At 36.0% G+C, this 15,545-nt stretch overlaps 1 protein-coding gene across 2 annotated transcripts in view; it reads right to left on the reverse strand.

Annotated features, from left to right (window-relative positions):
• LOC150105927 (SCY1-like protein 2) overlaps positions 1–15,545 on the reverse strand; it is a 304,184-nt gene that overhangs the window by 91,951 nt on the left and 196,688 nt on the right. For both annotated transcript variants that reach the window (XM_090393688.1, XM_090393689.1), the window contains one exon: positions 5,503–5,616. In XM_090393688.1, the coding sequence (XP_090249814.1) occupies positions 5,503–5,616 (114 nt within the window). The remainder of the gene's footprint in view (positions 1–5,502; positions 5,617–15,545) is intronic.

Raw genomic sequence — 15,545 nt, forward strand, 5'->3', positions numbered from 1 at the left:
AATATGTTACAGGTACATTCAACATTGTCATTGGGTTTCATTTGAATAACTGTCAACAGTTATTAAATTGAACACACTCATATAAAAGCAATTGCAGGAAGATTTTTGCAGATAGGAAGCAGCAAAAAAGTTTTAACGAATTAAAATGAATTAGGGAAAGCAAGTATATTAGCTTATAATATAGCATTGCAATACTTTTTATCAACATTATAGTGGAATATTCAATGTTTTTTCAGCACAAGGATTTGATTTTCTCTACAAAGTTTTTTTTTAAACATTCTATGAAAACTATATAGGAATAATACAAATAATAAACACTATTATCAATATTTCTTGATATATATATATATATACACACACACACATCCCCAAGGATTGTACAGAAAAAAAAAATTTTAAAGCCATTATTATTGAACTATAAGAAATATTGTTATGAAAGTTACCAACATAACAATCACATTAAATTAGTAACCTGAATTTACACACACACTCTACTACTGACACTACAGACTATTACTATTTACCTTCCTTCAAGAACAAGCAAGTTATGTAATGTAGTTTTCTGCTTTATACAGGTATGTGACTGAATGAGTTATTTAGTTGTTTTTTTATTTAGTTAATTTAATTTTACTGCAACTGCTGTATTAACTCACTGGTAGAGGTTTGAGGATATTTGGTGAATATCATTGATTTGTAATGCTGGGGAAAGATTCAATTTTTTTCAAATTTTTCCTAATAATACTAAGTTAATTTATTGTATTTGAGAGAGACTGAATTATTTAGTTATAAGTAAACATGTATATTTCCTTAAATTGTTGTTATTGTTGGCATGGCACCTATGCATAGCAGAACAATGGCAGCCAAGACAACTTGGGGTGAGCCTAATTTTTCAGTGTAAAATTTGTAAGATGTAGTGTCACAAAAGTTGAAAGATTTGAGGAAGGAGAAAAAAACTGGTAAGCAAGTGTGTAATAGATGAGAGTGAATAAGGTATTATTTCTGGGAAACTTCCATGTTACTCCTCTTAAAAACTATTATTTTTACGGCTATTTTGCCTGCTTTTTCAAATTAATTCTCCCACATTGCCTACCCCCCCACTTTTTCCAAACTCCCCTTCCCTTTTAACATGATAACAGCAGAAGTATGCACATCGCAGAAAGAAGACAGCCAACAGCATCCAAGAAAAGGTATATGCGAATTTTCTGTTATTATTCTGCATATATTGGTCTCTAAAATACATCTGTTAATGCCCTAAAGAATTCTTGAGTAAAAAGCCAATGACATTAAAAAAGGGACAGCCCCAAACGAAAGCAGGAAAAATAGCCATAAAAATAAGAGAGTGAATAATTATGTGAGTGAATGCAGAGAGAACAATTATGTGATAATAAAGCAGAGTACTAACAGAAGACCGGAAAAATGTAAATTTCTGTGATAATACTGAAAGTGCACTGGTAAAGTGTTACAAAATCTTGTTAAATCAAGTAAATCAGGTAAATCTAGTAGGAGTTAGATGCAGGAGTTGAATAAAATGTTGTGGAGGATATATAAAGAGAAACATGGCCAGCATGGCTTGGAAGGCAAAATCGGATTATGAGGCGAAAATAGCTTAGCAGGCAAGAATTTCTTTCTTGAAATCCCAAAGAGTTTTTTTTTCTTTTGTTATTTGACAAGCAGGAAGGAGGAGGACTATGGAAGGATAACTTTAATGAGTGCAAATTGTATAGATGTAACAGACACAGACGAAATAGAGCCACTAAGTGACCATTGTGCAAGGGCATATCAACAAGTTAAGATACTGTTATGGGAAAGGTGAAAGAGACTTATGTGAGAAAAGAGGTTGATGAATTGGAGGTACTTAAGATACTGTAGAATTTGAATGCAATACAGCTGTGAGACTGGATGGGATAACAGCTTGCATTTTTAATGGGCAGGGAAACTGTTGATGACTTTGACTAAACTGTTTAAGTCTCAGCTCTACCAAAGTCTCAAGAGAGTGGAGGATGACAAAATAATCCTTTGCATAAAGGAAGACATAAGTCTGTGATATCAAATTACAGAACAATCAGTATCTCAGGAGTGGTGGGAAAAAGCACTGGAAAAGTTGGTCAAAAAGAGAATTCAAAAATGGCATGGATAAGAATATAAAACTCTATGAGGGATAGCATGGCTTTGTAGAGGGTTGGTCATGCCTTGGTAATCTACTAACTTTTTATAACAGAGTTAACAGCTTAGTTGGATGAAGAGAATGGCTACATGATGATACTGCTGGATTTTACAAAGGTATTTGACAGGATGCCACAAGGAACTCTGTTATGCAAACTGTAACAAATAGGAATGGATATGGTGATATAGATAAAAGTTTGACTGATAGACAGATATAAAAAAAAAGTAATATAATAGAGCAGCAGAATCCACGATAAGGCAAGTAACTAGTGGTGCAATGCAGAGCTCTGTGCTTGGACCACTGCTGCTTAATTTGTACGAATGATATAAAAAATAATTTGAAGGGAGATGTTCAGTTGTTTACTGATGATGATGATGCAAAGTTAGGTAGGACAACAGTTAATCAAGGTAAAGCAGACAGCTTGCTGGATTATTTGAATAGGCTGACAGTATAGGCACAACATAACGGATGTCAATTTAATGTGAAAAATGTAAAGTTATGCATTTCAGGATGCAAAGATTACAAGCCATGTACCACAATGAAGAAACTGTACTCCAGAAAACTGATGAAGTCAGGGATTTGAGGGACAGTAAATAGAGAGTTGATGTTTAGAGGACATATTGCTAACGTAGCCAGGGTAGCTCACAAGATTACTTGGATACTGATGAACACTCTCTACTTGTTAGTGTGATAAGGGAGTTATCATTCCTCTTTATGAAGCCTTGATATGACCACATCCGGATTAATATGCTCAGGTCAAGTCAGCTGGCTTTTTTAGGGATGAGAAAGTGGCAGAGAGGATCCTGAGGCAAGTGACCAAGATGGTGAGTGGTCTGTATAATGCACCCTACAAGGATAGATTGAGGATTTGTGGGTTACACAAGTTCATTGACAGGTGAAAACAGGAAGGATATGATAGGAAAATTTCAGTTACTTATAAGGATTTTATAGGATTAATAGAAAGGAAATATTTCATCACTTGGCTAGAGGGAGCAGAAGAAGGGGTAATCCCTGGAAGTTGGTTAAGAATGTAGTTAGCAAGAGCATAAGGACTAGATTTTTCACATGGAGAGTGGTGTATGACTAGTTCATGTCCTAAGCAGAATTCCAACAGGTATTTGTCATTATTATTAGCTTTGCTCTTTTCTCCAAATTTTCCCAAAAATATTTCTGTATGTCTGACAATCATTTCCTACTGTGCTATTTAGGTCCCCAACAAGGACCACCTTTTCCTTTTTCATTGTGTCAGTTGCTTTCTCTAAAGTAAAATTCCTCCACTTCTACCTTAGTAGAATCTTCTGTGGGACCATAGGCAAATAGATCTCATTGTTCCATTCCCCCACTCTGATATTTGCCCATAGTACTCTACTCAATATTGCCTGCCATTAAAGAAGATTAGCCTAGTATTTAGTGTTGAATACTATAGCTACTCCTTTTCCTTGATTGTCATTGCTCGAATATAAGATTTTGTATTTATTACTTAGAAAGATCTCAGCAGTTTTTGTCTTTTTTGTTTCAGTTACTCCTATTATGTCAATCTGGTACTTATTCAATTCCTGAGCTAACTCCATTTCTTTGCCATTCAGGCTTCTTATGTTGATAGTACTGATCTTGAACTTTGGTGATGTTGGGTTAGGGTGTGTTTCAGGATTTGTTCCAGTAGCTAACTTTTCGTCCTGATAAGAAAATTGTTTATTCAGCAAATGCTATGATTGTATTTTTTCCCATGTGGCATGATCCTTTTTTTTTCTAATTTTTTTATATGTTTATTCACCTCATGTTCTAAAGGGGAGGGGGGCTTGTTTAGCAGGCAATGCCCCAGCCAGCATGAAATTCTGCCATGTTATACCATCATTTTCTATTACAGCTTAAGCCAATAAGAATACAATTTCGTTGTCTAGATTCCAAAGTGCCAGCTCATCCTCATTCGTTCAGTATCCAGGGTGCACCACGAGAAGGTGTGGATTGGACATTAGGTCAGCCCTGGTCGGTTCTCTGCATTCCTTTAAAGGCTATATAGAAGTCTCCTCTCAATTATACAACTTTGACCCTTAAGCACCCCCAAAGCCTAGATAAATTATATAAAACAAAATAATCAAATAATATCAAAATATGAATGCAAGAACAATTAGTTCATTGAATTGTAATGTATGCTATGTTAGTGTCTATCAAAGCCCCATAAACATAATGCTATTATAAAAGGAAAGTTTGTTATAGTGAGTGAGTCTGTTATAAATGTTTGCTATAGTGAAAGTTGACTATTTATTAGGTCCTCTAACAAAGCCTGGTTCAATCAACTGCAACAAATCTCCTGCAGTCTTATATACCATGAACAAACTTACAGACCAGTTAAATTTCTCTTGCCATCAAAATAGTTGATGAGTCAAGTTATAAGTCATGAAATACTAGATTGACCAGAAAGCTGCACAAAAATATCATTGCTTTATTCCTCCTTTGAGCACAAAGCTTCCTTTATAAACTAAACTTACAATCATCAGAGCTTTGCTAGTTGTTACCAACATGAATCCTAAACTTTGATTTCCTAGCAAACAAATATTTTATTCACTCATTTTTTTTAATAAAAGTTAATAAAGTTAATGAATAAAACTATCATGGTGCACAATATTCTCCAAGAACCAAGAAAATATTCTCTGTTTAGCCTTCAAATTCTGTGCTACTCATTTTCTAGACCTAATTGCATTTTTTGGATAACTAAATGATTTTTAGCAAGAAACACCAAAAACATCTTATAATCTATAGCAGCCAAGTGCTGAGCATTTCCTCTTCCGTAATTAACAGGATTTGTTATGCGTAAAAAAAATTTTTCTTTCCTATTAAGATTATCAAAGCAAAGTAATTTTTTTTTAATTGAAAGATTCATATGTAATATGAATACTGTGATAATTGATTAGGAAAGAAAAAATGAATATAAATCCCAATTACCAACCTGCAAGACAAATCTACTACTATAAATTTACTAAAGTTTATTTTCGCAAGATATTAATATGGAGTCGAACCTAATCACATCCTTAAAAGGAAAGATGAAACTCATTTTATAGAACTTTTTTGAATTACTGAAAGGATTTTTTTGATAATGAATTTATTTTGGTTACCAGAATTTTAAATGCCTGACCTCCCATAGTTTTTTGAACTAAAAATTGTGAAAAATATTACTTACTGAATGGTAATTTGTATTCAAGACATAACTTCTTAACTCGAGGAGAGAGAGCATTTTTCATAGCAGAATATTCTATCAAGGCAGCAAAATTAGGAATAATGCTTAGACATAATTCCTATAAGAGAAAACAACTGTAAAAATTGTGAAAAATATTACTTACTGAAAGGTAATTTGTATTCAGACATAGCTTCTTAACTCGAGGCAAGAGGGCATTTTTCATAGCAGAATATTCTATCAGAGCAGCAAAATTAGGAATAATGCTTAGACATAATTCCTATAAGAGAAAACAATTAAAATAAAGGAGAGTTATATTACAGCATTTAATTTTCAATAATGTATTCCCAGATTTTTTTTAAGAACAATGATATTGTAATTTTAAATATTTTTTGAAATATTATTAAAACACTGTAAACTAATTGTTTAACCCATCAAAGAGCAGCATTGGATATTTTTTAAATACAGTGATATCATCAAGTTGCTGGTACTCAAATAACCAGAATGTAAGTTTAGTAGTCCTTGAAGTTTAATGGAAGGAAGAAAGTACTAGGAATGAGTTAAATGTTAGCTGAATGGCTCCAATATCTCGCCTATCACAGAGTGATTGACTGGCTGATTTAGAGTTTAATGGCACAAAGACTACTTAAGGTCATACTGGCTAGTGAAAGTAATTTGATAAGTAAACAAATATAAGAAGGTTTAGATAAACTGTATAAAAACAACTGTTAAAAAGGGGTGCTAAACAAGTGTAAACAGGTTTATAAAAAGCAAGTAGAAAAGGCAAAACAGCGAGTGTAAAAAAAGTTTAAAAGCAGATAAAAATAACTTACAAAAAAGCATTCATGAAATAAGATAAAAATAATACATATAATATGTATATGATTTATATACAGTGAAAAATATTTTATGTAAAAATTTAAAAACAAAACAAATATTTGGCAAGTCTGATAATTGCTTGAGTGAGCTCAGATAGATGAGAAATATGGCTAAAACAATGACTGCACTTGTTGGGGAAATGATGGCATCTGATTAAATCATGACTGATGGTTATTTGTCCAGTATTACAGAACTCCCACATTAGCATGTCATTACTCCTCACAGAAGGGAGTGTGTGAGATGATTATGACTTATGCAAAGCCAAGCAAGAACAACTTTCTCTTTACATATCCTGCACAGACCAGACTGCCATAATTTAATTTCAGGCTTAATTTGACAGAGCTTATTATTGATGTCTCTATCCATGAGGACTGCCACTTTGTATCTGATAATCTGCCAGTAGTGAGCATAGGTTATTTGCAAATAGTGGAAACTTGAGAAACAAGCCAACCTAAATGCAGTATCAGTAGCCTCGTTTCCCTTGATCCCAATGTGGCTTGGAATCCAATAGAAGTACACATTCAAGTGTATGTTTCTATAACTAAGAAAGGACATGTTGGATTCAAGAGAGCACTCGATTGGCTCTATTGAATCATCATGCAGTCATTGGCTTGGAATCCAATGGAAATATACATTCAAGTGTATGCTTCCATAACAAAATAGAACATGTAGGATTCAAGAAAACACTGGATGTTTCTGTAGCTCTAGCCTTCTTACTGCTTGTAACAATCTCTGAGTGTCTTTGTGGACTCAGTGCATCTTTGGTAGCGACACAATCTTATCTGTTGCAAAGCAAGTTCTATAGTGTATAGCTTTGCAGCAAAGCTGTTACATTCACCCATCTATGTAGACAGGTGCCAAATCAGAGTATTCATTTCTATAAGCTTGAAAGAGCTGTTAAGTAGACAAAAGGAGAGGTGGAATGTATGGGTAGCTTGCAAAAAAAAACTGCATGGTGGAATATATGAATGCCATGGTGGAAGTATTTAGTGGCATCTGTGCAATGTTATCTACTGCTATTTCTAAAGCTTGTAAGAGATCATTTATATACAAACCAAAGGGTTGCATGGCAATCTGATGGGTCTTGTAAAGATTTTCCAACCATGGACAAAAAATAGTTGGCCACATGGGATGATTTTTGTAGCATATAATAGAGGCATATAAAAGATGGCAGGGGAGCAAATTGTAAGATCTATTGCAGAATACAAGTGGTTAGGCATATGGAAAAAGATAGACTATTATTATGAAGGAAGAGGTCATGATTATCGAGCATTCACTCAATGATGTCTTTACTACCTAAAAGAATGTTGTGTCCATTAAAGTTGCTTATGAGAAGTATGGACTGAGGCAGTTGCAATATAAGATTATCAAGTTCAATCTCATTTAACTCACAACTGAGTGGAATAAATGGAACATACCATAATAAATTTCACACATATCAGAACGGCTACTGCTTCCGCAGTATTAAGCTGGACATGTTGGAAAGGAGCATGACTGCCCACTAGGATAGCAACTCCACCATAAGCCAGACCCTCTCCAGTTCTGTCCTTACAATGTGCCTTAAACTTGGATCCTCTCTGGGTTTTAAAAATATTTCTTAAAGACAGAACAGTTTGTTTCTGTAGCAGAACAGAAGTAGCTATTTCTTCTATGTGGGAGTATCTTGTGGTTTATCTTTAGGTGAAATCCTTGCCATAAATTTCTTGACAAGTGGATTCTCATTAAGTCATTTTTGGAGTTGTTTCAGGCATGAGACTGTAGGTGATACAACTGACGCACTCCACAGAGAAGCACTTGCAATCATAAAATTTGGATATAAGGAAATTATCAGATGGTGGAATAGACATATGGGTTTGAGTTGCTATTGATATTTGCTTAATTGTCACCTATTCAGCATAAGATTTTGGGATAGGTGTGGTGGCTTGTGGCTAACTTCCTCTTTGCATCCCAATATGATATTTTGTTCCGTTTTAATCTTTCACTTCACTTTCACTTCTGGCATGAACAGGAGTAGACTGAATGACTGAAAGAAACCTGAATATGGCAACTCCCTGACAGTTGCCATATTCAGGTTTCTTTGCAGAGTAAGATCTGTTATCATGCTCTTTACCACCACATCAGGCATAGGTGATAGATTCTAGGGAGGCAGTTTGGACATGTCAATATTTCTGACATTTCAAGAATCTCAGTGTATTAGGGATGTACATCAGAACAGGATAATTGAGATACCCTGCTTTTACAGCTTTTGGAAGTCTGAGTATATCAAAGGTAAGGATGATGTTCCTGGTCAGAACCAGGTGACCATCTCTATGTATCAGGATATACCTCACACCAGTCACTCCCTTGTCTTTAAACTCTGAACATATTTCCTCATTTGGAATATCATGAAATTCCCTTCTGATATTATTCCTTTAGAAGAGTTTAGTGATTTATGAGTTATAACTGTAATTGTTACTTAAATGAGCAAATTATAGTTTGCTCATTTAAGTCCATACTTCATCCATACTGTGTTCACTCAATTCAGGAACTGAAACCACTGGATAAAGAAACGTGTTCCGTACTGAAGGTGGTTTCGATTATTTGTTGAAGAAAACAGAGTTCAAGAGTTGGACAATGTTTTCTTCAAACAATAAATTACACAATAACCATAGTAATTAACTTTAATGATATGAAAGTACAGATATTTCGTACTGAAAATAACAGTACATCATCAGTGTTTAGAAACAAGCAATTCAAAGGAACGGGAATACAAGGTACATAAGCAGTCGGTGGTTTACCAATTAAAAACTATTGTCATGTGCTAGAAATTAATATTGATAAATAATATTCTTAAAATATTATGGAAAGGTATTTTTGATGGTTACATAAGATAAGAATCTCCCAAACTTTTGGGGGAGAGAGAGACAATCATTCTGATTCAGATTTGGCCAATGTAAAAGGGCTTCGCAACTTTCTTTGAAAAGGCATTCATATTTAATATGAATACCTTGCCTTTTGTATATGTAATGTAGTAATATAAAATGTACTACTTCTGTAATGTAGAAACAAAATGACTGAATTAATTTTCATTGGTATAGTCGAAGTCGAAAATCACATATTTAAATAATAAAATAGTATTTAGGTACCACATATAGATAGCGGGAAAATTGAACATTTTGTTACCATTGAATTGTATACCCCCCCCTCCCCTCCCCCAAATCTCTCTCTCTGAAGCTACTAAAACCTTGAGATGGTGTTTTTCAGAGAGAGAGATTTGGGGGGGGGGGGGGGTATACAAGTCAATGGTAACAAAATGTTCAATTTTCCCGCTTTATATATGTGGTACCTAAATACTATTAAATAATATATTTCATCAGAGGAAGAAAGATCAAAGTCAGAATCAATACAGCAATATCAAAAGAGCGGAGAACCTGGGCTGGTGTTCCCCAGGGCTCAGTACTCAGTCCCTTACTATTCCTTCTATATGTCAATAATATTCATCCCTACCTTACAGAAGACACAAAAGTAACTTGCTATGCAGATGATATAGCCATCTGGCACACTAGTGCTAAAATCAAAGAATCAGAGGAAATTCTAAACAAATCCATGAGAGGATTAGAAAAATGGTCAAACGAACTCAAACTTAAAATCAACCCAGACAAAACAAAACTAAGTACATTTAGTACAGACAGGAAAAATAGACATTCCTACAATCCCAAAGTCATGATCAATAACAAGCTAATTGAAAAAGTCACAAATCCAAAATACCTTGGTATTACGCTTGATCAGGAATTACGTTTTGCACAACACATCTCTAACACTTCCAACAGAGCTCTAAAAAAATTAAATATACTGAAAAGGCTTTGTGGAACAAATTGGGGTGCAAAGCCAAAAATCCTCAAAACTACTTACACTACACTAATAAGGCCAATAATGGAATATGCAGCACCTATCTGGTCACCTTCGGCTTCATCGGTAAAGAAAAACCTAGACAAAATACAAGCAAAAGCATCCAAGATTATCATTGGTGCAGTCTCATCCACTAACAACATCAGAGCCCAACAGGAATGTGGGCTTGACCTGCTGGAGGACAGACGAAAATTTGCCACCATAAAATTCATAAATAATATCAGAAGCTACCAAAGTGATCATGTCTCCCTAAAAACCTATGAACATTGGAACCAAATTTGCAGACTTCACAGATCATCGACTTTACAATATGATGACACTATCAGGAAAGAAATAGGTCTTGATCAGCTAAATGTCCACATAAACAAAGAACCTCTATTTTCCAGTCCTTTACCTTCAAATACCTTCATAAATCTAAACCTTACCAAACTCTGTACAAAAAAAGAACCAAAAGAAATGCTTAAAGAAAAAGGCCTAAATACCATCAACCTTCTTTCATCCTCCAAACAGGTTATTTGTTATACCGATGGATCATCAGACACCAATATGATTAATGGAGGCGCTGGTGTTCTCCTTCTACTCCCGAAAGGTGAAAAACTTTCAATAAAAGTTGGATCTGGGAGAATCGCTTCCAATTTTACCAGCGAACTCTACGCAATAATTAAAGCACTAGAAGCCTACTTAAATCTATCATCATCTCAACAATCTGAAGGAATTATAATTTACAGTGACTCAAGATCAGCTATGGAGGCAATCAAAAATGGCAATACCAAGCTCACACAAGACATCCATAAACTCTTAAATCATCTAAAGTGTTTAGGTAAAAGTTGCATTCTACAATGGATTCCTGCTCATGTAGGCATTGATCACAACGAAGCAGCTGATAAATTAGCAAAAGAGGCCAGAGAACTCAACCAAGAAACTCATATGATAACTCTTGCTGATGCCAATGCACTAGCAAAAGCTAAACTAATTCCATTGAAATCAGTGATACAACATCAAATTCCCGAGATCAATGCTGACAGAAGGACCTCCACTACGATAGCAAGACTACGAACAGGACATTATAGAGGAATGAAGATCAATACAGATGATACGAGAACATATAGAAACTGCAACAACTGCCCCAATACGGAACTGACACCCACTCACATCTTTACCTGTCCAGCAATTACAGCAGCCTTGCAAGAAATAGATCCTAATCCTGAACAACAGCTCTATACAAACAAAATCACAGACATAGCCAAAGCAGTACAAAGAGCGCACGGAAACATCTAAGACTCTTCAAAGGACAAGACAACAACAACAACCTAAATACTATTTTATTATTTAAATATGTGATTTTCGACTGAGACTTTTTTATGTTGAGCCCATATACAGAAGTTGGTTGACCAACCTATAGTACATTAGTACTATGCACGGGTTACAGGCTGGGAAAGGAGAAAGGCCAAAAGAAATCCCAAAGAGTTATTTTGTTATGTGGCAAGTAAGAGGAAGAATGACTATGGAAGAATAACCTTAATGAGTGCTGAGGTGAACCTTGTGACCATCAGCACTCATTAGTGCTCTATGAGGGGCAACACAGCTTTGTGAAGGGTCGATCATTCCTTAGTAATTTACTAACTTTTTATAACAGACTGACAGCTGAGTTGGATAAAGGAAATTTAAGATAAAGGTTGAATAATTATTATTAATAATCATTATTACTATAATTATCATCAGACCTCCACAAAGTCAAAAGACTGATCATGGAAAATCCCAATGTTACACTAACTACACTCTCAGGTATTGCAATCCAATCCCATACTCTCCATATTAAAATCTATTCCTCATATCTCCTGGCTCACACCCTCATTTTACAGTTTCAGGGATGGCAACTTGTTTCTCTCAAATCTATAAAACCTTCGTCCTCATTAACCTGGTAATAATCCCTTACCAACTTATGTGCCAGTCATATCTAATCTCTCTTTGTATGCAACTATACTCTACAAAAGGATTTCCTCAATCTATCTTCACACTTATCATTAGAGAGAACTGAAACCACCTCAATTGTCTCTAGACTTTTTCCAATTTCTTCTCATGCTTCTGAAAATCAGGTGACCTGATCTGTGCATAGTAATACACATGGCCTGAGCTTATACAGTGGGATCATAATCTCCCTACTTCTACACATCAGTGTTCTGTACCTCACTGCTATAATTTTTTGTGCTGTCCTCACAATTTTAGCAATGTGAGCATAAATTTTAAGTCATTATCCACTATCACCTTCACATCTCTTATCTCCTCCTCTAAGGTATCCCCCACCAAGTTTATACTCTGTCCCATCTTTGCTTCCAAAATATTAAATCTAATACTAAATACTAAAGGAAAGGAAAATATTAAAGCCTTTCTCATTGCAGTAATCAACTGGCAACACAACCACTTTACAATAACCCAAGTCTAAGTCCTCTACTCCTTATAGTTCTTCCCAACTTTGCAAAATCTGCAAACAACTGCAGATTCAAATGCAACTGTCCCTATCCAATCTTTTCCCAAAATCATTAACATAACAGCAGAGGATCCAAAACAAGCTCTTTGGCACACCACTAGTGACCTTCCTCTTACAGGATACTACTTTCCCTTATAAACTCAATGATGCCTATTTTATTTATTTATTCATATAGTCAAATACAGCAAAATAGGGCTATTTACATCTATTACAAATCAAGTTTCAAATTGGACAATCATCACACTGCTCCCTTTGTAGCCTGATATAATTTTGCTATTCCCCTGGGAAATGGGCAGGACTCCACTATATGAGACATGGTTTGCAGAGTAGAGCATTCACAATATGGCTGATTGGCAATTTTCCATTTATGAAGTAGATATTCACATCTTCCATGGCCCATCCTAATCCTGTTTAGGGAGGACCATTGTTTGCATGGCAGATCAAATCCAGGATGTTCAGAATAGGAATCGTCAATAAGTAATCGATTGGTAAAGCTAGAAATGTTCCAACAATTCCTTCATTCATCCTCAGGATTAAAGTAGTGAGTATAAAATAGCTGTCCCTCAGGCCAAAAGGGAGTATGTGAATCTGAGTCAGGTTCATGGCAAATTGTTTAGTACACTTGAGATCGGTTGTAGAGGGTAAGATTTGAGTTTTTCGTATTTTGTCAAAGTTGCAGTCTGTCTAAGTAGTGGGGTGACATCTGCTAGGACAGGAAGCCAGGGTAGAGAAGTTGATTTCAGAGTATCTGTGATAATTAGTGTGTAGAGGCTTAAGTGCTGTGAGGACATCATGTTGGAGGCTTAATGGATTTTTTTTACAACACTCAAAAAGGATTAAAATAGAATTTAATACTTCCTATATTTCGTTCTAGTCACTAGGACATCTACGGGGATTACAAAAACAATTAATGTAACATGCACCCAAATATCATACAATACTAAGCCCAACCACTTGGGTGGTTGGGCTTAGTATTGTATGATATTTTTCACTGAAGTCCTATCTAGGTGGAGCGCCCTCTAAGGGCAGTAGTAGGTGGACTGGAATGTAAGTTGGGACCTCTGGTAATGAGCGTTTCCCAAATCTTAGAAAGCTTAATGCAACCATATTTATTAAGATTTGGTTGGTTTCTGAGAGCTGCTGCTGTTTCTAAGAAAAGTCTCTCTTTCATGAATTTGCTGTGGTGGAGTATGGTGGTTTTCTTCCATGATACCCTGTGGGTGGTGTCCAAGACATAGTCAGCCAAGCCTGAATGACCATAGTTGTGTTTACAGATGTAAGACTTGTGTTTACAGGTCTTACATCCAAGAATCCAGTTTACTATGGAAAATGAAAAGAACAATTGTTTACCCTTCCTAGACACCTTAATCACGCCTGCCTAATGATACACTTGCCCTCAGTGTATACAGAAAACCCACACACACACAGGCAGATACATTCACAAACTCTCCCACCACCACCCCTCTCAACAATATGGCATTATTAAAACTCTTACCAAGAAAGTCCACAATCTTTGTTCCAGTGGAACCACCCTCACTACTGAGCTTAACTACATACACAGCACTTTCCTCTCCAATGGCTACAGCGATCATAGTATCAAAAAAAAATAATCAGTTCCTCCCTCATTCCTCATTCTTCTCGTCAAAAAGATTTTAAAAATGCCATCACCATACCCTACATCTGTGGCACATCCAAAAAAATAGCCAAGATTCTAAAACAGTAAAACCTACACATAGCATATAAACCCCACCGCAAACTGGCTACCCTTATCCGTTCTACAAAAGATCAGCTCCCTCCTCTCTCTCTCTCTCTCTGCCTGGAGTTTACAAAGTACCCTGTTCCTGTAAGCTGTACTTTGGATAGACAGGAAGATCAGCATCCATCTGCCTGGAGGAACACAAGTCTTACATCTGTAAACACAACTATGGTCATTAAGGCTTGGCTGACCATGTCTTGGACACCACCCACAGGGTATCATGGAAGAAAACCACCATGCTCCACCACAGCAAATTCAAGAAAGAGAGACTTTTCTTAGAAGCAGCAGCAGCTCTCAGAAACCAACCAAATCTTAATAAATACGGTTGCATTAAGCTTCCGAAGATTTGGGAAACACCCATCACCAGAGGTCCCACCTTACATTCCAGGCCACCTACTACTGCCCTTAGAGGGCGCTCCACCTAGATAGGACTTTAGTGTCACCCACGTGGTTGGGCTTAGTATTGTATGATATTGGGGTGCATGTTACATTAGTTGTTTTTGTAATCCCCATAGATGTCCTAGTGACTAGGACAAAATATAGGAAGTATTAAATTCTATTTTAATCCTTTTTGAGTGTTGTAAAAAATCCATTAAGCCTCCAATATGATGTCCTTACAGCACTTAAGCCTCGACATACAAATTCTAATAATTCATGGAGAAGATTTAGCACGCAAATCCAAGCAATACGGTAAGTCAAAACTACGACTATCTAGGCAACTAAATAGGCTGGCCTTTTTAAAAAGATGTCGGGATACAAGAGTGATACCAAACTGCATTAAACTGAAGATAAATTTCCATTCCAAAAAAGCACTCCGTATATATAACCGTGCCAGCCTGGCATTACTACACGAGCAAATCGCCTCTATTCGTGCCACCCTCTCAGTGACGAACGCCACCATTGGATCCTTACATTTAGAGCTCTCCACCGTTCTTAACCCTGAACTTTGGTCGATTCTCTCTGGCATTTCGGAAACTTCCACACAGAGAGAATTTCAAAAAGTAAAAAATAAAAACGTCAAGAAATATAACAACCTGGTTAAAGACAAACCACAACCACAAATTCAACCACTCCAGACAGTAGTAAACCTCTCTTCCAAAAGGCTCAACGACGATGCTGTCAGCGCCCTTTACCTCAGCCGTAATTTTGCCATCGTTCCGAAGGAAGTGCCGGTGCTTGATGTAATGGTTAAAATCGA

Source organism: Typopeltis vanoorti, chromosome 6, assembly GCF_054136105.1.
Source record: "Typopeltis vanoorti isolate ZY-2024b chromosome 6, IOZ_Tvanoo_1.0, whole genome shotgun sequence".
NCBI lineage: Eukaryota > Metazoa > Arthropoda > Arachnida > Uropygi > Thelyphonidae > Typopeltis > Typopeltis vanoorti.